The sequence below is a fragment of the Neovison vison genome, chromosome 5, assembly GCF_020171115.1.
Source record: "Neovison vison isolate M4711 chromosome 5, ASM_NN_V1, whole genome shotgun sequence".
NCBI classification, from domain to species: domain Eukaryota; kingdom Metazoa; phylum Chordata; class Mammalia; order Carnivora; family Mustelidae; genus Neogale; species Neogale vison.
In genome coordinates this window covers 60707384-60733681 of record NC_058095.1, presented here as the reverse complement: position 1 = coordinate 60733681, position 26298 = coordinate 60707384, and the positions used below count along the sequence as shown (strand labels likewise).

General features: G+C 46.9%; 1 protein-coding gene across 2 annotated transcripts in view; it reads right to left on the bottom strand.

The window, feature by feature from the left end:
• The window catches only part of MYOCD (myocardin), a 94871-nt gene that overhangs the window by 24332 nt on the left and 44241 nt on the right, over positions 1-26298 (bottom strand). For both annotated transcript variants that reach the window (XM_044249129.1, XM_044249130.1), the window contains 5 exons: positions 23063-23118; positions 21649-21724; positions 18802-18963; positions 5440-5615; positions 3029-3154 (listed from right to left, as the gene is read on the bottom strand). In XM_044249129.1, the coding sequence (XP_044105064.1) occupies positions 3029-3154; positions 5440-5615; positions 18802-18963; positions 21649-21724; positions 23063-23118 (596 nt within the window). The remainder of the gene's footprint in view (positions 1-3028; positions 3155-5439; positions 5616-18801; positions 18964-21648; positions 21725-23062; positions 23119-26298) is intronic.

Sequence of the window (26298 nt, the reverse complement as noted above, 5' to 3'; positions counted from 1 at the left end):
ACAGCTTACCCCTCCCACCTCTTTTCCTTGTGATTTCCTGCTGCCTGCAATTCCCTCCTGCACCTGCTACCTGACTCGGGATTCTCCTCTGAGTCCGGCTCACACCCAAGCTTCCCTGAGAAGCCCTTCCCAATTCACAGTGAGGTCTCTCATTGGCAGTCTCATACCGCGTTTTGGGGATGTCTGATAATGGTCGCACCACAGCATGCCCTACTCAGGGGCTGGGGGAGACTGAAGTCCAGCCCCTCTTCTGCTTCCTGCGCTACTTGCCCTGATGGAGGCGGTGCTCCGTCCCTCCCCCCAGAAAGGGGACTCTCTTTCTCTATTGTGTTAAAACACAAGTAACAGAAAAAAAAAAAAAAAAACCCAGTAACTATTTTAAAGAATAAATGCATGACATTGGGCAAGCTTCATCACTATGTAGTTCTAGAACCTCTTCATACCCCAAAAGGATACCCCATCCCCAGGAAGCAGCCTGTCCCCATTCTCCTTCTTGGGGTCCCCAGACACTGCTCCTCTGCTCTCCATGTCCGTGGACTTGCCTGTTCAAAGTGGTTGATATAAATGGAATCCTACACTATGAGGCCCTTCATGTCTGGCCTCTTTCTCTCAGCATCATGTTTTCAGGCTCATTTCTGTAGCAGGACTTCATTCCTCTTTATAAGTGAGGGACACCCCATTGTGCAGGCACGCCACACACGGACCCATCCGTCTGCTGATGGACACTTGGGTTTGTCCCAACTTCTGACTACTGTGGCTAGTGCTGCCGTGAATATTCACTTCCAAGATCTCGTTAGAACACCCGTTTTTCGGTTCTGTGGAGCATATACCTAAGCAGAGGGAATTCCGGGTCCTGTGGTAGTTCTGGGGTTTAAGTTTTTTGAAAACACCATGCTGTTTTCTGTAGTGGGCGCTCCATGTGTGACAGCTCCAATCTCTCCACATTCTCACCGATACTTGGAATTTTCCAGGATAGCCATCCCAGTGGGTGTGAAGTGGTATTTTGTTGTGAGTTTGAATTTTGTTTCTCTGGTGACTAATGACACAGAGCACCTTTTCGTGTACTTATTGGCAATTTATTTATCTTTAGTGAAATGTCTACTCAGTTCCTTTGTGGCCCATTTTTTCTTAGTTTCTACAGCACTGTATGGGTTAGTGGTGGCTGTGGCACTCAGACTATAGGCTTCTTGAGTGCAAGAATCATGGTGTGTGTGTGTGTGTGTGTGTGTGTGTGTGTGTTAAGATTTTATTTATTTTGAGAGAGAGTACAAGTGAGGGGGGAAGGGCAGAAGGAAAAGGAGAAGCAGGCTCTCCTTTGAGAAGGGAGCGCGATGGATGTGGGGCTTGATCCCAGGACCCTGCGATCATGACCTGAGCCAACGGCAGACACTCAACCTACTGAGCCACCCAGGCGCCCCAGGAATCATGTTTTACTCAGCTTCGATATATACCTCCTAGGAGCCTACACTATGAACCTGTGAACACCTTTCCCTTACGTAGGATTTTACAGTTTTGGGATATTCTTGTGCACTCTCTCAGTAGTCTTATAGGTACGTTACGACGTCAATAGGTCAGGGATGCTTCCCCCAAGCTGGGCTGCTTCCTTCTTTGAGAAACCCTGTAGTCCTTGCTTCCTTTAGAGATGATGAATAGCAAACAACCGCGAATTCATAGACAACGACCCATCAGCAGGGAGACTGGCTCTCATGGAAACGACCATTCCCGCTAGATCAGTTAAATGTGTCAATCCTGCTCTTTGTTGAAACTGATCCGTCCTTCCTCTGGGTGACTATCATGCACTGAGGTTGCAGGAGGTACTCATTTGACTTAGACAAAATTTAAACACATTGGAAACAGTAATAAAATTTCTCCTTGTACAGGACAGTAGAAATTATGTGAGCCATCTCCTTCCTCCACCTGCAGTGAGCAAAGTTCACCGACAGGTAATGTCAAAGCTGCAGGGCTGAGTGAATTGCAAATGAGGTTTAAACCACTTAGGGAGTGAGTTTGAGGCAAGAATCAGGGACGTTTACAGGAAACTGAAAGTCCTGCCATCCACTTCTGTGTATATGAATGTAGTGGAAGGGATTCTGAGACTCTTACATTAACACCGAATCTTATGATCTTTTGGAAAAGTTTTCATGAGAGACTTCTCAGCTGGCATTAAGGGGTGACCCTGGAGCTGAGATAATTTGCCCCAGACTGATGAGAAGTCATTTGGAAGAGGGCCGTCTGGGTGGCTCTGTCATTAAGCACCTGACTCTTGATTTTGGCTCAGGTCATCATCTCATGGGGGCTCTGTGCTCAGTGGGGTATCTGTTTGAGATTCTCTCTCTCCCTCCCCCACTGCTCCTCCCCTCAACTCTGAACAAAACAAAACAAAAGTAGTAAGTTGTTTGGGATAGAATATTATGAAGAAAACCAAACAATTACTAGCAAGCAGTTAATTAGTAGGAGGAGAGAGTTCTTTGTAAACTAATAAGTATAATGCAGAGGAAAGTTAACCAAGAATCAGCTATGATGCTTATGGTCTACTGTGCAGACAGTAGACCCTTCAAAGGGAGCCGGGCTTAAATGATTGAGGTATTACATGACCCAAAGCCTTCAGATCTGCTTCCCCTGCATAAAACCCAACTCTTCCCCCCACCTAATTGATGACATTTACAAATCCTGTGTGTGTTCCCATCAGCTGCGTCTTCCTCTAGGCTGACCTTATGAAGTCTTTTGTCAGGCACACATGGGCGGAGCTGTAATTCCAAAGAAATACAAGCACGTGGGTTTCTTTTCTGCAGGAAAGACCCATGGCCGTGTCTGCACAGATTAACAGACTCTTGGTCCGCATACATGCATGGCGCCTTTCTCCTCTCCTGACTTGCGGTGCTCCCGGTAGGCTGAGCCTACGCACAGGTCCGTGTGACTGTCCTCCCCGACTCCCACTGAACTACCACACCTAGGCCCGAAAGCTCTGCTCCCAGCTGGCTCATGGAGCGAGCGGTCAGGCAGGTGCTGGGGGATGGTTTGTCCCTACCTTTACGGCAGCGTGCACAGTGGTTGGGTTGCCAAGAGGGCCGAGCCCCTGCTTCCCCGTGTCTGACTGGTTGCTGGGCTGGGAGGCTGAGTCTTTCCTGTCATTTTCAGAGCCAGAAGAATGATCCTGAAATCCAAATTTCAGCATGAGTTGGATGCAGGAGGAAAACTGTAAGACGCAGAAATAGAGTCAAGTCCCTTCCTCCCTCCACTGCCGCATACATAGCTCTGCTGTTCCCATCTGCACTTCATATCCAAGTCCATATCACGTGACCTCCCCGGGAAAAGGAATCATTCATATATATATGATATAGTACGATAGAATATGTCAACCAACTCAGGTCACTTTTGAGAGCTAAAGGGGTTGTCATTCATCATCATTCCAGAAGACAAGAACAGAAATGGCCTGTTCTACACCATCCCAGACAGCTGGTCCCCCTGTGAAGGGTTCCACCTATGACAAGGTCCACCTGTTGGACTTGATAAGGAGACCGATAAGAAACGGAAGAGGGAGGGAGGAGTCAGTGTAGGAATCTGGGGGGGAAAGTAGGACCAAAAAAAACAAACCAAAAAAAACCCTCGATAAAAATGGTGTTAGCACATGGACGGAAAATGCACGCGTATGTGTATATGTGTGTTTCTGGGTATATATGTTTGTAGGCATGCATATGTGCATATGCATGTGTGTATATGTTTCTACGCGTGTGCATGTGTATATGCATGGGTCTGCATATACGTGAATGTGTGTATATGTGTGTGTTTGTACATGCATGTTTACAGGTATGTGCATGTGTGTATGTGTACAGTTATGTGTGTTTATGTATATTTGCACACATATGTAGTTGTACATGTGTGTGTCTATATGGGCGTGTGTGCAGGTAGTGTTCTGAACAGCCTTTAGGAGAGACAGGTTTCTGTATGCGGAGGACTGGGGAAAAGGAGTAACTGTCTTCTCTGTCCCTATGTCCCTCTTAACCGTCCCTCTCCAGCAATCCGATCCTGTGACCAAGAGGGACAGGGGATGCACATGCTCTCCCTCCTGGAGACTCTCTGCCCTTTCCTGAGCCCTGGCACCTGCAAAGTCCTGGAGAACCCTTTCCTGATCCGCTCACTGGGGCTTCTGGGTGTAATGACAAAATGGTTTTTGCCCTGAGCCTGGCATTGCCCCAGGCTCATTTCCTCTGACCCCTTCTCCTGGGTGAAGCAGAAAAGAACTTGTCTTCTCCTGAACCCATCTTCAATCAGAAGCTGAGGAATTTACCCTCAGAATAATAGATACGAGAGATCCGAAATACTGTTTGCTGTTATCAGAGAAGCGGGGCTGCGAAGGCCGGCTGTGGCAGGCAGAGGGAACACGCTTCCATATAACCCAGGCACAATGAACGTGTGGCTATTTCTGCTCTGTTCGCTCGCGGCTTCTCCCAGTCCACACCGTCTCCTCGGCATCCCAGCTTCGCTCGCTTCATGGCGTGCAGAAGGGCAAGACGATGACTAGGAAGTGGCATGGTTTCCAGAACCGGTCTCTGCCGTGAGCACTACCCAAGCTGTGCCTGATACCCCTCTGGCAATGGGCAGCGTAAGCCACGTTTCAAACACAACATCGAATTTCAGGGCACCCGGAAATTCCCGTGAGGCCGGCAGGACCCGACTCTCCCTAAAAGGGAGGCTCTCTGCAGCATCCGTGGGTAGGAGGAGGACACCTCTTGCTGCCACACCTGTGCAACTCCTTCCCCCTTGTGTATGTGTGTGGATGTCTGTGTGTCTGTGTGTGCATGTGTGTGTGTGTGCATGTGCGTATGCATGTGTGTGTGTGCACATGCCCACACAGATCTCCTCCTAGGGGCTGCAGAAATACTGTCACACAAGGCTGCGAGGCTGAGGAAAGCCCCACCAAGCTGTGCTCAGGCTGGGCTGGAGGTGGACCTGGCAGTGGTTCAGCAGGTAGAAGTCTGTAAGGGAAGAACCGTCTCGGGGCTCCCTGCCATGCAGCCAATCAGCACTTCCTGCTCTGCCCTCCCCAGGACCCTTAGAGATTCCTCCGTGCGTGGAAAACCTGTGGGCTTTGAAATCAGGTCCTGCTGTGGCACATTCTATCCGGGAGGTCATCATGACTCATCTGATCTCACAGAGTCTCTTTGTACTTGTCCATAAATTTGGCAGATAAAAGGCATGCACTTGGCAGAGCGGACACTTCAAGAGTAAGTCAAAGGGTTATAGTCCTGAGGGTTCTCTTTTGGGGTCTTCTAGAGGTTTTGGCCACCGCACACAGATTGCTGTACTGGATGGGGACAAAAGAGGCACGAGGTTCGAGTGCCATCAAGAGACATCATAGGGGTCTCTATGCAAAACCAAGGGTGGCAGTGTGTTTTTAAGCCCGTGAAGACAACAGAGGCTGAGGTGGGGTTTGTTTACCTGGACGGGCCCCAGAGGACCTGCCAAAGGGGTCTCTGAGGCTTTTGTGTCTGCAGGGGATCCCGCTGAGCCCTGGGGGTCTTCGCTCCGAGCCTGGTCCGGAGAAAGCCCGTCACTGCTGCTGTCCTCTTCGAAGGCAAATGCATCTGCCGATTTGGAGAAACTCACCTGGTTACCTGATGGGGTAAAACCCAAGAATGGGGTCAGTGGCTAAGGCACATCGAAGGGCTTTCTGGAAATGCTTCGCTGTGTCCTCCCTGCCAGGAGCGCACACATCTATCTCCTCCGATCTGTTTCTAGCGCAAGGTAAGAGCGAAGACAGGTTTTAACTTTATGTGGCGTCTCCTCGATTTACTCCAAATGGGAACTTGTGTTTATAAAAGGGACATGTCCGGCAGGGAAGAATGTGGGGTGTATTAAAGGTCTCCCATCGCTTGTTCAAGTTCACCTTCAGGTTTATCTGTTCCTGCCCATTTTTGGTGCGATCCCTGTTCTCTTTCTGAAACACAGTCAGGGAAGATGAAGGAAAGAAAGGGGCTACTGGATACAGGACGAGGCCAAAGGAGATCGCAGTGGGAGGAAGCCCGTCTCTCTCAGGTTCTATGAGACGTAGAGCGGAGATGACAAGGGGCCCCCAGCATCGTGTTCAAATACAAAGCAGGGCACACAGCGCACACTGTGTCGCAAACTTCGCTCTTTGGGATAAGCCAGACGTGCTACTGAGTCTCAATTCCTAAATGTCAGAATTAACTCTTGTCGCCAGGGTCACAAACCCCCTATCAACGAACGCATGGCTGTTTATAAAAGCCATAAATATGTCCCAGAAACTGCGGCGTGATCTTATTGTTATTATTATTTGGGTTTTCTTTGTATACCTCCTATCTCTGTGTCTATTTTGGAAACCCTCCACAGCTGGAAAGGCAGAAATTCTTCCTGAGCAGCCTGCATGGCCTTTGGAGGGGACCGGGTTCATTGGCTTGGGGCAAGGGGCTATCCAATCAGGTGGGACTACAGTGCCATCTTTATATGTCCCTTATGGTTTGTGTGTGGTTTTTGTTTTCTTTTCTGTTTTGTTTTTGAACATTGCCGAACTGTATCTGGCTTATTATCTAGCTACTCGGTACATGATGTGCTCAGGCCCCAGAAACGCTTCTGACCCGATCCCAGGCTCGGCTCTTCTAAAGGAATTTAGGTATTATCAGGAAGTTTCCCAGCCCGGCAATCTGCAATCACACGGACAAGAACTTTTGACTCCTGCTTTGGGCAGATAAGAGAGGGGGGCTTTCGCGGTGGAGATTGGAAAAGTAGCAAGGAGCGGCAAGAAATGGAACAAATGTGGGTTGGGGCTTGTCATCACTACGACTCCTGGTCTCTGTCACGGACCCTCCAGACATCCAAGTGTCAAAGCAGGAAAGAGCCAGAAGGGACACGGCAGGTGGAAATTCCAGTAGCTGCTCCCTCCACCCCCTGCCCTGGGCACCCCACTAACCTAGAAGAACTTGGGGACCAGCCTGGTGGTCCACCCCTTCGAGGACTGTTTTTAAACTCGTGATTGCTTTTCTGTGATGGCAGACATAATAGTTACTTACCAGAACCTCTCATACCGTAGGAAGATGCTTAACATATAAGTCCATCCCACTTCCTGCTGATGATTTGGTGACTCTTCTAGATCTAGTTCTATCCATGTAACAAAACATACATACAGGTGCAGAATATTTCACTTACAGGGGACTTTGAAATATACCTTCTGAAACTTGCTTTATTCTCGTTACAATGTTACTTAGAGTTCTTTCCTTGGGAGCATGCAGAGATAGTCTTCTATTAAATATATATATATATATATATTTATGTATATATATTTTGGTAATAGCTACACAGGATTCCATCGTATTGTTGGAAACTTTATTTTTCTCCTATTTTCAGAGGTGTCCTTTTCTAAAGCATAATAAAAAATTTGAAATAAGAAAAAAGTACAGAGAATTATGTAAAAGATTTGTCTACTGATTACCTGAAATAAATAAATTTTAGCCTTTTTGGATATTTACATCAGCAACCCATTCGTTTCCTGAGAGAGGGGTTTCCTTTGGTATTTGATAAATGCCAACTTTTTAACTGGAGATCGGGGGTCACTCTTCCCCACCTCCAGTACTCTCAAACACTCCCCTTTCTATTTTAAGAATCCAGCCTTACACCCTTCTCTTCTCTTACAGGGAACCCTGGGCTCTACACATAAACCTTTATTTGTCACTGAAATTTCAAGTCCTACTTCTGCTGGTGGAATTAAAGGCTTGGTCCCTGTTCAAAGGCTTACCCATGTTATTAAGGGCCAGGGAGGTTGGTGGGGAACCTTAAGCCTTCCCTGCCCCAGAAATCACAGCATCGTGTTGGGCGTGTCTGGCACATGCCCTGGGACAACATCACTTCATCCTCAGAGAACCCTTCATGTGAGTGTGTTAGTCCCTTGGGGCAGCCAGTCTTCCCTGCAGGACAGGACCCTCTATCTGAAAGCTCTATCGTATTCCCTCCTGACTTCCCCCAGTCTAACTGGATAGAGAGCTTCTCCATGAGAGCTGATACTCCAGGGGACCGCGACTCCCCCAGCCCACGGACCCCCACCATCTCACCCACACCCACGCCGAGCATCCCATCGCAAATACGCCACACATCAGAGGAGGTTCCTTGAATTGCAAAGGCGTCCGAACATTCTAGCATGTCAGTAGGACACTTACAAGAGGCAGGCAGGGAGAGAGAGGGGGAAGATGGTTTCTTATCCGCAACATCCCACTTTGTGTCAAACGGAGCGATGACGAACGATAAGAATAGTTTTTTCTTTCTTTTTTTTTTTTTTCAACCAGGAATTTACTTAATGGTGGTGATAATAACAAAAAGCATCAACTTTGTTGGGTCTCGCTGTGGTCCCGTGAGTCAGAGGAGGGCTCATTTTCTCATCACTGTTTTGGGGACGAGGACACATAAGGTCCAACGCCCCATCGTATAGGGATTGCACTGAGATGGCAGTGTGAATGCTCAGAGCCACCAGCAGAGGGAAGGCAAAATCCACTACCCTCCCTGGAAAGCATCCAGTGGCAGCCTGTGCTTCAGGGAACACCCGCTGGGTAATGGAATGGGGGAGGTGTCGGAGAAAATGCCTCTCCTTTTCCTGCACACAATGCACTAAGGATAGCTCCAAATTCCACAGCATTTTGTACTTGAGGTTTTGTAAGGGACTGATGGTGACACCAGGGTCAAGGACAGAGAAGCCGGGACATTCAGGGGAGGGCTTTCCCTGGCTATTTTGTTCCCATCCAGCTTTCCCACTGTGGGAGAAGGAGAGAAGCGGAAGTAAAATCAGATGTGATGCCGAGAAGAGCTGATCTCCGTGGGTCACCACTGGGGACATTTGTCAAGGACTAGAACCACCTGGCCAGTGCCGTCCAGGACAGATGGAGGAGATCTCAATGTGGAGAAGGTCCAGGAGACTCTTGGAGGCGGCGGGATTGGGTTGAGTGTGAAATGACCACCAGCCATGGACAGGACGACACACAGGGAGGAGACATACTTGACCTTCATGGCAGTGGGGGGGTGGCAAAAGGAAAGTTAATGGAGTGGTGAACAGCAGAGTGGCAATGGGAGGGGAGGAAGTGATCCCCCCATCAGGGGACAGAATTATTTTGAGAGACACAGCTTCCAGGAGTCTACTTTAATCAAGTGACGGGCAATCATTTAAAGAGGTTTTTCTGCCCAAGTCAATGGAGAAGCCATGCGTTCATGGAACCTCATATAGGGGAGTTGTTTACACCTGGGTGAGCCAAACAGAGTGAGGATTAAGGCCCCACACAGAACTCCTACTTGTCTCATCTCTAAAAGGCCCATGTGCCAGGTCAGAATACACCATTGAGAACCATGTTGTTACTGTGTAGACACAAAGACCCTGCCTTGGGGGCCCCTGCCAATCGCCACCATCTCGGGCTACAAGTGGCTTGGATTTGTGACCAAGTAGCTTAGAGTAAGCCCCCCCACGGCTGCACTCCCACAGCTCAGTCCCTTTCGGCAGGAGAAACGGAACAGCAGAGAGGCACGGGTAGCCAAAGGCAGTGGCTTCCTTTAGGGATGATGAATATGGTGTCTGTTAAGCGTGGTCAGTAAGAACTTCAGTTCTGGACTCCAGATGGCTTGGTTTGTTTCTTGGTCCTGCCCCTTCAGTTCTAGTGTCTGCTGGCAAATTACTGAATCCCCGAGAGCCTCAGTGTCCCCACCTCTAAGATGAAAACAGCAGCCACAGTTACCTCTCCAGGTTTTGAGGATTCGAACAACGGAATGTGCAAAGCACCTCACCCAGCCCCTGGGTGGGCAAGCGTTCCGTCATCCCTAGCCAGGGTGATGACGGCTACGGCCTTCGTCAGGAGTAGCTGCTTATCTCAAGTTTGCCATTATCGAAAATAAATAAGACCACCCAGGAGGCAGCTGGTCCTGAGGTCAGCTTTGCAAAGATCAGTGCAACTGCGGAGCTGGAAAAACTGATTTGTCCTCCCTGGGACCAGACAGTCCCCGGAAAGGCTGCTTGTCACGCCCTCTCCCTCCTGGTTCAAGCCAGGCTCACGTGCAGAGGCACAAAGGTCGCCTTATCGCGCTGCCTCGAGAACAGCCGAGTCTGCTGACTTTGCGCTGTGACCCTGGGCCTCCGTTCCAATCTTCCCCAGCACAAGGCTCCCTGGGAGCCGCTGGAGTGCGGTGTGCTGGCTATTGTCCCCACAAACATGTCAGGCTGTGCAGTGACAAGGACCTGCTTTGGGAAGCCCTGACATCATCCTCCGGCTATGACCACGGGGCCGGCTCTGGGCACTGGCCCCTGGGGGATGTGGGCCTGGCGACACTGAGCTTTCCCTATCCCTCTTGGAAGCAATTAGATGAATGAGTCAGTTGTACTTTCTTTGCATAAACATGTAAGATTCTGAGATTAAGTGAGAGAGCTGGAGTCCTGGGTACCTTGCTGTGGGAGACCACGAAGCGGGCTGTGGAAAGGGACCTGGCTTGCTTATCTATGTACAGGATTGCTCCGAGCCCTGCAGGAGAGCTCTTTCCATTCCCGCAGGCCACCTCTTAATGCCCTCTTGGAAGAGACTGAAGGAAAATCCCTTTCCAAAGGGACAAGGAAATAGCTATGGTTTTAAATGTGGCTCTTGTGGAAAGATATTTTAATACAGGGAAGATATCCCCATCTCTAGAGGATGGATTTTATCTTCCAACAAAGACAGAACCTGCGGCCCTTGAAGGGGATCGGAGGCCTTTGCTACGGAAATGGGGTCAATGGATGTTCCCAGGAAGGAGGATTCCCTGTCCTTCAGATTCCTGGCTGTTCAGCAATGTCACTTCAGCTCCAGTTGTAACCTTGCTGCTAGGACCACATGAGTGGAGACAACGCCTTCGCCCTGAGAGGACTAAACCTGTGTTAGAGCTCGAGGTTAATTCTCGAGGGAGGAAAGATGGTCAGATGTGTGAAGATACTTGCACGGTGTTTTGCTTCCCCTTTGCAGGACCCCGACCTGTCTGACCTCCCTCTCAGGAGTGTAGCACCGGTCCCCAGCCACAGGCCCCTCCATGAGGCCAGTGACTGCTTCAATGGGCAGCAGAGACCCCCAGCACAGAAACCTGTTCTTTACGGGTGCCTCATTGGGCCTCTTTCCCCTAGGATCACGTGCACTTTTGAACCGATTTCTCCTTCTGGAATGATAAATTCTGTCCACAAGAAAGTTATGCCAAGGCAAACTTTTTTTTTTTTTTTTTTTTTAAATGACAAAGCAAATGACTCTACCATCTGGCTTAGTGCTGTGATTATTGTCTATTTGTCTTCAAATAAATGATCAGAGCCTCAGGACTATCAGCATCTCTGAAGGACAGGGATTCTTAGTAAATAGGGATTGTTTTGTTTTGCTATGAAGTCTGCACCTGGGGAGCGGGGAGTGTGAGTGAGCAGAGGTGAGTGTAGGATCTTTTGGAAAGTGTTGAGTGACAGCTGTAAAAGGATGTCTTCCAGATGAGTTCTCTTGGACTAGAAATACTGCTCCTTATGTTAAAGGGTTATAGTGACACAAAGAACTAATTTATCTTTGATGGCTAGATTGTATATTCTGAGTCACATGTTCAATTTTTTTTTTTTTTTTTTTTTTAAAGGAGCTGAGTAGCTGACTTGGGCATTCCGCTGGCTGCCTGGGTCAGACCAAGGGAAAGGTGAGGACACTTTCGCAAGGAGGGATTTGTCTGTTAGAGCTGAGAACCAGCATCCTCCCACTGTTTGGAAAAAACCAGGAAAGCCCACAGGGCTTGTGTTTCACTCAAGCAGAAGCCAGACCTCTGGACAATAAATAGCTTCTGTGGAAGCTTCCAGGGATGCTCCTGGCAAGTGAAGAAAAGACTCCAATGGCCAGTGAGAGAATTAAGCTAGGAGTCAGCTCCTGGGGTCTCCAACTGAGGGATCTTGAAGTAGTAACGACCCTACAGCCGCTCAAGGGGGCCCACACCAAAGTCCACTATGTAATTTCTGCTCTCCTAAATCCTCACGCCCCTATAACATCAGATTTGGTGTTTTGTTTCAGCATTCTGTCTTGAGAGCCTGGGGCGGTTAGGGGTTGCGATATGACGATTTATAATAAGAAATATACATTTGGAGTTTGTCTCGTTTCTGGCACAGAGCTCTGGAATTTCCTAGGCGATGAGAGCCACAAAAGTGTTGCTTGTTATGTTAACGAGGTGGCTTTTGGACCTCACCTGAGGATGGGGCTGGGGCTGGGAAAACTTTCAGTCCCACCCTCTGACCCCCAGGGAGAGGAGAGGTGGGCTGGAGCCTGAGTTCATTCACCCTTGGCCATCCTTCTAATCAGTCATGACTCTGGAATGAAGCCTCCATTAAAAACCCAAAGGGTTGGGGTTTGGAGAGGTTCTGCATTGGTGGCGGTGCAGAGATTTGGGAAGAGTGGTGTTCCTGGAGCGCAATGAAGCTCCTCATCCTTTCCCCATACATGGCTGGTCCCCTGTATCTCTTCCATCTGACTGTTACTGAGCTATCCCCTTTTATAATAAACGGGTAATCCAGTATGTAAATGGGTGTCCTGAATTCTGTGAGCTGCTCTGGCAAACCAGTTGAGTTCAAGGAGGGAAGATGAATCTTGGTTTTGCAAATGGCGGGTTGATCAGAAGCCCAGGTGACACGTGCTTGTGACTGGTGTTTGGAGAGGAAGGTGATCTGGCAGGACTGAGCCCTTTACCCCTGAGATCTGATGCTGTTTTAGGTAGTTCAATTGAGTTGAACTGTAGGATGCCCAGCCAGTGTCCTGTGCATTGCTTGTTGGGATGGGTGACACCCCCCCCACCCCCCACATTGGAAGGGGTCGCTCAGACCCCTTTGATGGCTTTCCAAGAAGGGGAAAAAGGAATCAGGGACGTACTCCTCTGAGATGTGGCCACAAAGAGGCCCAAGCCTTCTATGGAAGTCAAATCAGGAAGCCAAAGCAATCCTGAAAAGGAACAAAACTGGAGTGACCACAATCCCAGATTTCAAGATATATGACAAAAAAGCTGTAGTAATCAAAACAGTATGGTACTGGTATAAAAACAGACACATAGCTCAATGGAACCGAATGGAAAGCCCAGAAATAAACCCACACTTAAATGGTTAATTAATCTTCAATAAAAGAGGTAAGAATATGCAATGGGAAAAAGACAAAGACTGTCTCTTCAACAAACGGGGCTGGGAGAACTGGACAGCTGTGTGCAAAAGAATGAAACTGGACCTTCTTACACCACACACAAAAATTTAAACCCAAAATAAATTAAGGACCTAAAGGTGAGACCTGAAACCAGAAAAATCCCAAAAGAGAGCTCAAGCAGTCATTTCTCTGACATTGGCCATAATAACATTTTTCTAGATCTGTCTCTCCTGAGGCAAGGGAAACAAAAGCAAAAATAAACTATTGGGACTTTATCAAAATAAAAAGCTTCTTCACAACAAAGGAAACAATCAACAACCTAATGAATGGGAGAAGATATTTGCAAATGACATATCTGATAAAGGGTTAGTACCCAAATATATAAAGAACTTATACAACTCAGAACCAAACAATCAAATTATCCAACTAAAAATGGACATTTTTCCAAATAAGACATCCAGATGGCCAACAGACACATGAAAAGATGCTCAGCTTCACTCATCATTAGGGAAATGCAAATCAAAACTGCAATGAGGTACCACCTCACGCCTGTCAGAATGTCTCAAATCAACAACACAAGAAAAAACAGGTGTTAGTGACAATGCAGAGAAAGGGGAAACCTTCAGGCACTGCTGGTAGGAAAGCAAACTGGTACAGCCATTGTGGAAAACAGTATGGAGGTTCTTCAAAAACTTAAAAATAGAATTACCACATGATCCAGTAATTCCACGACTGGATATTTACTCCAAGAATATGAAAACATGAATTCACAAAGACATATGCACCCTGATGTTCATAGCAGTAGTATTTACAATAGGTAAATTATGGAAGCAATCCAAGTGCCCATCAATAGATGAAGGCATCAAGAAGATGTAGTGTATATATACAACGGAAGATTACTCAGCCATAAAAAGAATGGAATCTTGCATTTGCAAAAGCATGGATGGAGCTAGAGGGCATAATACTAAGGGAAATAAGTCAGAGAAAGATAAATACCATATGATTTCACTCATATGTAGAATTTAAGAAATAAAACAAATGAACAAAGGGGGGGGTGGGAGACAAACCAAGAAACAGACTCTTAACTATAGAGAATGCACTGATGGTCACCAGAGGGGAGGTGGGTTGGGGGATGGATGAAAGAGATGAAGGGGATTAAGGGGACATTAATCATGATGACCACTGAGTCATCATGTTGAATTGCTGTATTGTATACTTGAAACTAACATAACACTGCACGTTACTCTATGAGAATTAAAATTAAAAAAAAAAAATTGGCAAGGCATCTGTGTGCTTCAGTCATTAAGCATCTGCCTTCGGCTCAGGTCATGATCCCAGGGTCCTGGGATGGAGTCCCTCATTGGGCTCCCCACTCAGCTGGGAGCCTGCTTCTCCCTCTCCAGCTCCCCCATGCTTGTGTTCCCTCTCTCACTCTCTCTCTGTCATAAATAAATAAAATCTTTTTAAAAATAAATAAGTAAAATTTTTAAATTTAAAAATTAAAAAAAAATCCCTTTGTGTATTGGGAGAAGTTCTAGATCGGTCTTGGGTTGGGCAACACTTGGTCTTTCCTAAAACCAAGAGGAAGACCATGACCAAGCGTTCTGCTCAGAGTTGGGCAGAAACATAGAAACCAAGCTACAGACACAGCTGGAAAACCTAAGGACATCTGGAAAAGCACATGGAGAGAGGATGAAATACACAGAAGAACAAGCCAGAGGGAAACACCGCCCTGACTCACCGCTTCACCACGGGGAGGGCATTTGATCACAAGAAGCGACAGATTGTAGAGTGGGCTCCATAGCTAGTCTGTGAGCTACTCTCTCTGTCTTTCTGACACTTCATATGAGGCCATCATGTTGCCCATAAAAACCATGATGCACATGGAAAGATTATTGCTATATCCTCCACCTCTTTCCATGGCCATTTGCTCCCGTCATCTTCATGGTCTCCCTACTCGGTCTTAAAGATCACTGCCTGGGAGCCTCCTAGCTCTCCTTGCTTTTATGCAGCCTCCATTCCTCCCAAAAACTCTCTAGCAGGCACTCTTGATTCCTTGAACGTTGCACTACTTTTATTTTTACATTATCCTTTAATTATGATATGTAATTTCTCATTATGTGTCTGTTGACTGCCAGTGTCTCCCAACTAGAACATAAGCTCTGCTGAAGCAGAAATGTTCTAGTCACTGCCATACCCCAAGCACTCAGAATAGTGTCTGACACAGAGCATACTCCATAAATAGTAAGTGAAGAAATATATGAATGGAAAGACAATCTTATCTAGTCCATTGGTTTAAATGTTCGTACACGCGGAAGTCTCCTAGATCTGTAGTTCTTGATCAACTTTCTCCTGCATTCTAGTTTGATAGAACCCCATGTTTACTTAGTCCCTTGCCTTTGGATTTTGTATGGGCCCCTCTAAACCCATAGTTGAAACAGGAATCCATCATCTCTCCCCATATCTGCTATTCTACTCATGGCTCCCATATTGATAAATGACCACCATTGACCCAGTTGCCCAACCTAGGTGTTATCTTTTGCCTTCCCTTTGTCTCAGCTGGTGTATCCCACTGATCATGCAGAATCAATTTCCTCTCTGAGTCCCTCTTTTCCACACCCCCTGTCATGACTCTCATTCATGCTTCCATCAACTTTCCTCAAACAACTCCAGCCACCCCCAACAGAAGACAGTACTCTGGCACTATTTCCCATCTCCTGAGTCCACTTTACATTGCAGCCAGAATGATCTTTGTGACTCTTGTCCATTCCCTTCAGAGGAATTGGAATGTAGAATGATGGCTTTCCTGCTCTTTTCTTGCTCAAGTGCGAAGTCGGGAGATCAGAAACCGGACTCATTCCCTAATGTACTGTCAGTGCCCAGCTATTTCTTTACATAAGTAAAAAACCGAATCCACCATGAAAAAAGGCCCCAGAAGGTAGGTATTGGTATTGCTGGGGTTTCAGAGAGGAGCAACTGAGGCATTTGGGATTAAATCGCTGCATGGCTGTGTGGTCAAAGTCGCAAAGTCCTGCTCTGAACATGAGAGCAGTGGGTCCCACAGCAACCGTACCTTCAGGGAGCTTCTTGCGCTGCCTGTTGTTGTTGTTGTTGTTGTTGTTATTTTGCTAGCCCTCATATTTATTGCTTTCTACCCATTTCCGCTGACCACACTCCTGCTCACACACCCTCCAACTCCTTACCTGAAGGGGGCCCTGTTGTTCAACCTTCCCTCTGCCCCCACCTGTCCCTACTGCACCCGAAACTGATGAACACTCTTGACCCTCAGCTCTGTTCATGGAGATTCTCCTGCTCAATGACCGTGACGAGAAGCAAAATTGAATGAATCCAAGTAGAGACCAGAAACCAACAACCACCAAAACAAATTCATGAACTGCTTCTTTGTAATAAGAACCAATTAAAAAGAAAGACTTTTAGCAAGTGTGATGAAAAAGGAAGGGAGGAAGGGAGAAAAACACACAAATCAACAAGGCATGGAAAACCAGAGCAGAACCCCTGATCAAGGGCAGCTTAGAACAACTGTAAGCCAAGACTTTATACAACTTTAGCCTAATAATAATTGCTCAGTGGAGTAATGAGAATTTTTTTTTGAAAAATGCAAATTTTAAGGGCACCTGGATGGCTTGGTGGGTTGAGCGTCCAACTTTTGACTTTGGTTCAGGTCATGGTCTTGGGGTTGTGAGACTGAGCTGCACATTATACTGGAAAATCACCATTCAGCCAGAAAAAAAACCTTCCCCAGCCATACATGCTGTTTTCACAATGGAATACGAGCAGAAGTGTTGTGTTTCTTTCCAGGTGGAGGCTTTTACAATAGGTCCATGGGCCTTTCCATTCTTTCTTCCCCCTCACTGGCTGGATGCAGAGGATGAGGGAGCTCTAGGGCACAGGCTGACGAATTACGGCCTGTGAGCCTGCCTTTGTAAGTTAAGTTTTATTGGACCGTGGCCATGTCCACTTCTTGACTTATTGCTTATGGACCTTTTCACACCGCAGAAGCAGAGCTGAGTAGTTGCGACGGACAGTTTAAATCACTCAGCCTATCTACTGTGTGGCCCTTTCTTTTTTTTTTTTTTTTAAGATTTTATTTATTTATTTGACAGAGAGAGATCACAAGTAGGCAGAGAGGCAGGCAGAGAGAAAGAGAGGGAAGCAGGCTCCCCGCTGAGCAGAGAGCCCGATGCGGGACTCAATCCCAGGACCCTGAGATCATGACCTGAGCCGAAGGCAGCGGCTTAACCCACTGAGCCACCCAGGTGCCCTCTGGGTGGCCCTTTCTTAAAGAAAGTTTGCTGTCCTGCTCTAGGAGACAGGGGAGCAGGCAGACCGAAGGGGTCTCTGTGCCGGTAAAATCTGCCATTAAGGAAAATCCCTTCTGGACCGTTTACGAACAAAATGTAAACTTGTGTTGTTAAGCTGCTGAAATTTTGTGTTGGTTTAGCAGCTACTATTATCCTAACTAATAATAAAACAAATGCAAATCTCAAATAAAATATCAGATATTTCCAGAAAAGAATTCTATGTAGGATTTTTTTCCGGAAGTGCAAGGTGATTAGAAAAGAGAACAATGCCATATTCCTAGGTCAAAGAAGAAAACTCATGCGATCATCTTTCTGTGCATGTTGAAAGCATTTAAGAATTCAGCACCCATCTTATACATTACTCTTTAGTAGGCTGGGATAGAGAAATACTTCCTTAGAATACCTATCTACATACCAAAAGCTAGTACCATATATAGAGATGCATGAGAGAAGAAATCCCCATTTGTGATAGAAACAAACAGAAAAATAAATGTTATCAACATACCCAAAACATAACATATATATAATAATAAAATACTGATTAAATCCCTGGCAATGTGCAAATAGAGATAATTTTCTACTATGTAATATGTTAATAATTGCTAAAATGCATTGTTCATTATACAGTATGAAATGATATAAATTATGTGCTTTATATAATTCATATATATAATTTTATATAGGACATACATCTACGTATAATATAGATTTTTATATATAATAAAGTATATGTTAAGTTTGTATAATATATTGTACACTTTGTAATTCATATAAAATTCATATAATTTGCAAATATATAATTTGTAAATAAAACATGAAAATTATATATAATTTGTATGTTATAAATATACTGTATATGGTTTTTTAGGCAATGCTAAGTATAGAATACATTAACAAAAACTTGGTGTTATTTTCCAGTATCAGGCATGCACCAAGGCAGAATAAACGAAGCGAGAGAGACATTTTCATTTGTAGGAGACATGATCGCGTACCTAGTCAGTTGAAGATAAACCGAGAAATTATCGGAATGACTGAGAAACTCTTCAAAGTTAAAAAATTAATGAGCAAACTCAATATACTTCCTACGTTTAAGAAATAATTAACATGACTTTACTAAAAAAAAAACAAAAAACAAAAAAACCAAAAACCTTACTAAGGGAAATGAAAGATCGCTTGAATCTGTAACCTCTGGTTATGGAGAGGACTCTGGGACAGTGACCCAGGACAGGACTCCTGTCCCGTGAGAGGCCCTGCCCCCAGGACCCTTGGTGCCCCAGAGCCTTGGCTGCCCTCAGATCTCAGAGCACAGAGGGACATATGCTGTGGGTTCTAACTACCTTTTATGGCCTCCTTCACCGTAGAATCCACGGGGAGTATGTTCTTCTCCACCAGCTCCAGTGGCCCCGGCCGGAGGGCGATCTTTTCATTGAGATCATCCGCGAGACGGGCTCTTTTTAGCTTCATCTGAGCAGTTGGGATGGATCTCTCAGCAGTGGAGCCTGCGGGGTTGAAACCAGAAGAATCAGTGCTACCGATCAGATGGCAGCTTTGGGTTTGCTTTTTGCTTTTAGGCTTTTGTATGCACACCCTAATGAATGTTTCCATGCAATCACGGTCATTTCACATGGATTAGCAGCAAAGACCAGATACTTCCAAATAAAGGCAAATCGAGGGGCCCAGAAGAGTTAGAGAAACATGCTTTGCACCGATTCTTGAAAAAAAAAAAAATTGCAATTCGGCAATTCTGTGGATAGGCAGTCCCTTTGACCCTAAGCTGCAGCACAGGGATGCCCGTCCTGTCTCTCCATTGCCTGGCACGGATGGAGTCTGCCAGATAATTACCTATTATTATAATTATTTGCAGTAGTATTACTCCTTAAGGTTTGGTGATGATGTGATACTAACGGACGCCAATGTCAAGGTCAACTGTAAAATTAAAAAAAAAAATCCCTTTGAAACAGTTACTTAATAAAATGGGGACATTTTTAAAAATGGAGTCCATCCGGGGGGTGGTTTCTCATTATTTGGACGGCGCTAAAGTTCTCTGCCAAGTCCTGAACCGCCCATATATTCCTCTCCTGATAACTCCCTGACTTATTTCTGTGTAAGAACATGGAGGAGAGCCTGGTTGACCAGTTGTTGCTGTTCAGACAGACCTGTCAGGATTCTAGCTTTACTCTAGAAGAGGAGATATTTACACATTTTAGGTATTTACTCTAGAAGAGGAGATACTTACACATCAGCCTCCCAGCCCTATCGTTCTATTCTCATCAACCCACTCACCCAGACCGCGTGTCTGGCGGCTGATCTAGAAATCTCCACACGGGAGCGGTCTCGGGATGTGGTATGGTTGCAACAGGTCAGGTCTGGTCTAAAGGCTGTCTCTGTAATGCACCTGACACGGGGCGGGCAAAACATCAGTACTGCGGACCAAGCGTAGGTGTGCTGAGACTTGGTCCTCCCCGGACCTCCTCTAACGTCCCCTCAGGTCATGGCAAGGGCTTCTCGCTGGGTCTCCTGGCTCAGGGGTCTTGCTGATTCATCCTGTGCATCATTTAACCTTGAGAAAACACTCCTCCCTTGAAACCCCTGCACTACGCTCCTCTGTCTCACTCTGGCTGTGCCATGAATGGAGATTCCCCATCCCCAAAGGACTACTCCAGCGACCCTGGTCCTTCCCTTTCTGTCCATCACGTCTCACCAAGTTCACCTTTGTACCTTTGCTTAGTTTCCTCAGCCTGGAGAGTTTCCTACCTTCTCCCCACCACAAGCCCGGCAGCCTACTCTCTGAGTCTCAGCACAAAGCTTGTTCTTACTTGCCCCTTTTGCTGAGATTGCCTCTAGCACGTAACAGCCAAGGCTTATGCCGCTGCTTCCAAAACGGGACCACGAACCTTTGCAAAGAGGGGTCATTTTGCATCCAGCAGATCCTTGGTGCCCGAGGGCACTAATTCCTAATTTCTCTCTAAAAGAGAAAGGATCCCATGGGAACCAGTAGAGTCATGCAATTGAACAGGGGGCCATGGGAGTTCACAGCCTATTTTAATTCCAGATGGTGATGATGTAACATTTCTCATGCCTTTTTTTTTTTTTTAATTTTTTTATTAAGTAGGCGCCATGCACAGTGTGGAGCCCACACGGGGCTTGAACTCATGACCCGAGATCGAGATCAGAACTGAGATCCGGAGTCCAAGGCTTGACTGGCTGAGCCACCCAGGCGCCCCTCTCATGCTGTTTTGATTGTAGTATTATGACATACTCGTCCCTCCTAAGTGTGGGAAATGCTCAAAGAGTTTATGAAAGACAATGAAAGGATCGAGAAGCTTCCCTACTTTGAGTCAACAGTTTTTAACTATTTGTATTTATTGTTAGGGCTATGGATTCCTTCCTTCCTTCCTTCCACCCACCCTCTCTCCCTCCGTTTCTTCCTTCCTTCCTTCTTCTTTCTTTCTTTCAAGATTTTCTTTTTAGGTCATCTACACCTGATGTGGGGCTCCAACCCACAACCCTGAGATCAAGAGTCCCACGTTCCACCAACTGAGCCGGCCAGGTGGGTGCCCCTGGGCTATGCTGTGTTTTTTTTGTTTGTTTGTTTGTTTTTAAATCACAGAATCGGACTACAAATACTGTTTATGTATATGTTTGTTCATCCCTGAATCTGACCATAAATATGGCTTTGTTTTCTGGTCTTCTTCCCTGAACATCCTTTTCTTATTATATCCTCTTCCTTTTAAAGCCTCATTTATAGTGTGGCTGCGAGGCATTCTGTTGTACAGACCCTGCGTCCTGAATTCAGCCTGCCCCCCAGTGTGGAGACATTTCACTGCTTTCCATGCTTCAACATCAAAAAGAACCCCTCCATAAACATCACTGTATATGCATTTTTGTACACCTGGTTATCTTCTTTAGTTAACGTACCAGAGGTTCATTACCGGCTAAAGGACAGACACACAGGGGAATCTGGTACACGGCCGGGGGAGACATGCACTCAGGGAGCATCGGGAGGAAGCAGAGCTGAGATCAGCCTCTACCTTCCTGATTTGATTGCCTCCATGGCCCTCGGGTGACTCAAACGAGCACTCCAGAATAGGAGGGGACGTTTATCAAGAGGACATAGAAAATAAGAACCTCTGGCACATGAACACCGTGGCGGGCATTCTGGGTCAGCTTGGGTGTGGGCTCACCTTGGAGTATGTGCATATTAACCACGTCCGTGCGGTGGGGCCTGTTTCTGACCTTGTGCTTGAGGGAGTCTTCAGTCTGTGGGTATAAACACAGAGCACGTTCCACTAGTGACCCCACACAGTTGAACTGCCCCGTTTTGACTTTAAAAGGACCTCGATTTCTCTCAAAGGGGAGAACAGTCCTTGTTTTGACAGACAGGACTTGCCAATTTCTCTGGTTTCCTACGTTTTGATGCAGGAAGGTTTGCAAAAGCCTCGCCAGTAATTTTAAGATGGAAAAATTCAGTAAAGAGGGAAGAAGTCCGGATCCCCACCAGGGCTGCGCACTGAAAGGCCTGGCAGGTATGTGCTAACAAAACATGAATAAAGTTCCGATGATACAAAGTTGGTTGTGCTCTAGTCAATTCTATTCCTCGGACACTTAAAACAGCCGTAAAAAAACAAAACAAAACAAAACAAAAACAAACAAACAAAAAAAACCAGCCGTGAAACTGAGTAAGGTTAGAGATGAAACGTAGCCTGAGTCCATCTAGGAGAACATGACTGCCTACTCCCTCTTCCAAGGACGCACCTATCTTCTCTCTTAGCACCTGAGAAAAGGTAATCTAGTTCTGGGTTTTGATCCCACTCTACTGGATCTCCTACTGGACTCCTGAAAGGGGTCTAGAGATCACTCCCGTTCTGATAGAAGACAGTTGTTATCCTGGTAGCAGGGAACACAGCCTCTCGGGAGTGACTATGAGGATGTACAGAGCTCAGCTCCTTTCTCCTTCCATGATGTAGCTGCAAAATTAGAACTCATGGACAAAGAAATCCCAGGAAAAAGGCACCCCCTCTGCATCTCCTTCTCATACAGGGCTGATGCTGGTTAAATAGTATTTATTCTATTATTGATAAGTTCAGTTTGCAAAGATCTACTATGGAGGTATAGAGTATATGCCAATACCTCCTTCCCCAACCCCGATTATGTTAAACAAAAACAGAAAAAGACATAAACCCAAAGCCTTTGGCCTTTAGGTACCTGCCAATCAGCCTTGTATTCACAGACCCTGCCTTAGTCGTACATTGGATTTTTAAAAAATCTGATTGTAAGAAAGGGCTAGAAGGCTTTTCGAAGTCTGTTTGCCTCCTTCAGTGTCCTTGCCACGATCTTCCCAACATCAGAAAGACTGGGGACATTTTCTTAAGCTAAAAAATAGTTTCAAAGCGAAAGGTGGTCAATCACCTTTCTCCAGTTTTCTGTTTGTAGGAGTAGGATCCCCTATGGTGTGGCGGGGGTCTGGGGGAGAGGGCCCATGTATCAAGTTTCTGGTACAAATTCTGCCTGCTTTAGCCAAAGCTGAACACTCAGAGATCCATACCCTGGAGTCCCAAGTTCAGAAAGAGGGCAGTTTGAAAAAAAAAAAAAATTTACCTTGTCACTATCCAAATGTTTTCTTTGCTCATGGAACTCAGTTGGATTTTTCAGTGCTGCAACGGAAAGACAGGGACGTGAGCAGAGGAGGGCTAGGGCACTGAGCAGCGAAGACAGGATATGCTGGCGTGCTTGCTGAGCTGTGCAGAGGATGGATGTGAGCGCCTTTACTAGGCCACAAGCAATCGAAGAGGAGAGGCCCCGGAGGACACCAGCTTCCCTGAAGCCAGAGGATACAGAGGGGGGTGGAATTGAGGCCGAAAACAGGAGCAGCAGCAGAGGCAGACGTGTGACAGGAGACAGGTGGTGGAGACAGGACATTCCGAGATCCTGGGGAGGCGCAGGGACTTTTGGGAGGCTGGGCACAGATCCAGAGTGAGGGACAGGGGCAGAAGGGGTGCCTAATGCCCTCTCCCACTTGGCCCTGCCCCTGAGTGCAGAAGTCTGGTTGGAGGCTGCGGGCCATGAGAGGGGTGTCCCAGCCTGCAGGGAGGGACTCGAACTGGGGATAAGGTCCGTGACGGGTCGGACGGGAACATGCAGCTAAGGGTGCTGGGTGAGAAGCGCAGAATCAGACTTGGAGGGCAGGAAGGGGCCCTGCAGATGGTGAAATGAGCTCCTGCCCTGAACAGGATGTGGAAACGGAGTCCACAGAAATCTGCTGACTTGCTCAGGGTCACACAGTTAGGGCTAAGAGCCTAGGTCCTCTGACAACTTCACTTCTTCCAAGGTGTGCTGTTGAAAACATTAGCACCCAAGAGACCACATCCGGGTCAGCCAGAGTGCACAGCAGCCTGGAGAGCCTGGACCCAATGCTGCCTCCGACCTCCCCTTTTCTTCCTGCTCTCCACCATAGTGAGGAACCTCTTCCGACTTAGCAGAGAAGCAGAACATCGTTGGGCAAATTCCGCATCTCTTATGAGCTTTCCTGAGCCCCTGAAACAATCATTCCAGAGCCAAAGACAATCAAATCTGCATTCTAAGTGATAAGGTTGGTGAGAACTCAGAAAGCCGCATGGAGTACTTTTCTGAGTTGCATGTCTGGACAAGCTGATGAACCACAGGAAGCATCAGATGTCCACCTGTAAGTGATGGGCAATGAACTACTCCTCCAAGGTTTGGCCAGCTTAAAAAATTGGGTTTCTGGACAGATTGGCCACTTGGAGGTGGACCTGTATGAGTCTTGTTCAATCTTTAAGGTAAATTCTAAATCTGAGCACAGATTTCAGGAGCGCTCGCTGGACATCACGCAAACGGCACGGCAGTCCTGGCAGCTGGTCGACCACCTTATCCTCTACAGAGGGTACAGCTTAGGAAGCCACTAAGGCGTGCTCTCTCTCAGTGTTCCTGCCTCAGGGGACCAAAGCAGTGTCGACCGAAGGAACGTGCTCAGTAGTCCCAGCTGGCTGCCTATGCCCTTCCTCACTTTAAGCAGAGATTAAGGGGCTTCCCTTCTTATAGGAAAAATAATGGAACGTGCTGCTTGAATGTCACAGTTCCCATTGATCAAACATGTTTCTCTTTGCTGCAAAATCTGCCATTTCCAATGCCCCCTTGCCCACACCCTCCGTTCGTCCCTGCTCAGTAGTTCTGGGAAATCATCTGGAGAAACGGGCTGTCCTAACTCACTGCTTAGGCATTTTCTCTGATTCAGGTCGGGTCGCCACTCCTTGTAAGGAGGCTGTATTTGATCACAGTTGCAATTTATATTGGTGGTGTTCTGAGAGCAACTCCCGTATCCCCAGGCAACCAGAGCCTCCAAGTCTGCTTCAGGTCCAGAGGGCCCTGGTAAATCTGTACAGTCAGCACGGAGAGGTCTTCGCCTCTGTCCGAAGACCACAATCTGGTGGTCATCTAATTTGGGATTTCGTATTGGTGTTGCTCTCATCACTTACATTCTCCAGAAGGAAATGATCTTTGTGTGACTATATTAAGTGGTTAGAAAGCATTCACACATCCTTTTCCTTAAGCGGCAGCCTTAGGGGAGCAGTACGAATCCATCCCGCAGTATCACTTATGTTCCAAACTCAATTGGTTTTAATGGGGCTTAGGAATTAGGAGGAATTTCTCTTGCCCCCTGGGGCTCTTTGGTTCCTATTAGCAGAACTTATTAATTGTTCGAAGAAGCAGGGCATTTCCTGTATCTTAGCCTCGGAGGGCTGTAATTCATCACTTCTTGGTGTTAATAACTTGTGAACTGATTTGCACGGTCCAGGTCTCTGATACCAGGAGCACAAAGGTCTTCTGGAAACTTCTATCTCAGAGACACAGTGGGAGACGCTATGTCCATTTGGCAAGTACTTGGGAAGAAAGCCAAAGAGGTCCACACACTGCATTTTACCACACGCTCATCTCCCCGGGGCTTAAGGGATGTCATATGGGGTGCTGGCTTGGGGTCACTCCACAGAGAACCATCCTGCCACGGCTCTGTGACTGACATTTGCTTTTTCCATGACTCTAGAGAATGTGGGTTTTAGCCAGCTCCCCTGAGGGCCAGCAAAAGCCATAATGCACCCCCCCCAAGTTGGCTTTTTGGAAAATACACAAAAGACCTCTTGCCGCCAGCCTTGGGAGTATCAAATGGCAAAATTTTGTTTTTGGGGATGTTGACATTTAAGATGGAAAAGGAATTTGGATTTCTAAATTGAAAAAAAAATAAGTCAATGTGATTTCAAATTAAAATATGGTTGTAAATTCAGTCAGCCACACATCTAACTTGTTCCCCCCTGGAGGAAGATTAATCACTTCTCACAAGGGAATTCGTGTTCTCGCCTCAGCGTTTAGTTACGGCCTCGTCCTATTTCAGTTCTGCAGTTCCAGCTAATTTGGGTCAGCTGTATGTATAAACATTTGCTTACGAGAGCTCAGAAAAAGATCCCAAGGATAGAACAGGCCTCCAGCTGTCCTCCGCTCTAGACCCTAACCTCACGCCTCCAACAGGAGTCCGGGAAAAGGAGAACACGGGCCCTGGGGCCACTGAGGCATCAGTGAAGGGGACGGGCCAACCCTCCAGCACAAAGCGGGGGATTGAGAGGGGGAGCCCACTGTTGGTCAGCTCGGGCAACAAAGGCAGGGCCATGCCTGCCTACTCTCACGGGCTTGCTCCCTCCAGGCTTGCAGGACAGAACCCAGCAACTTCAGGATTCCAGATAAGGACAGACATGCAGAATCATAGGGCTGGTGTCCTAGGGCAGCACCTCGAACAGTGGTTCTCAACACGTGGCCCCCAGACCGGT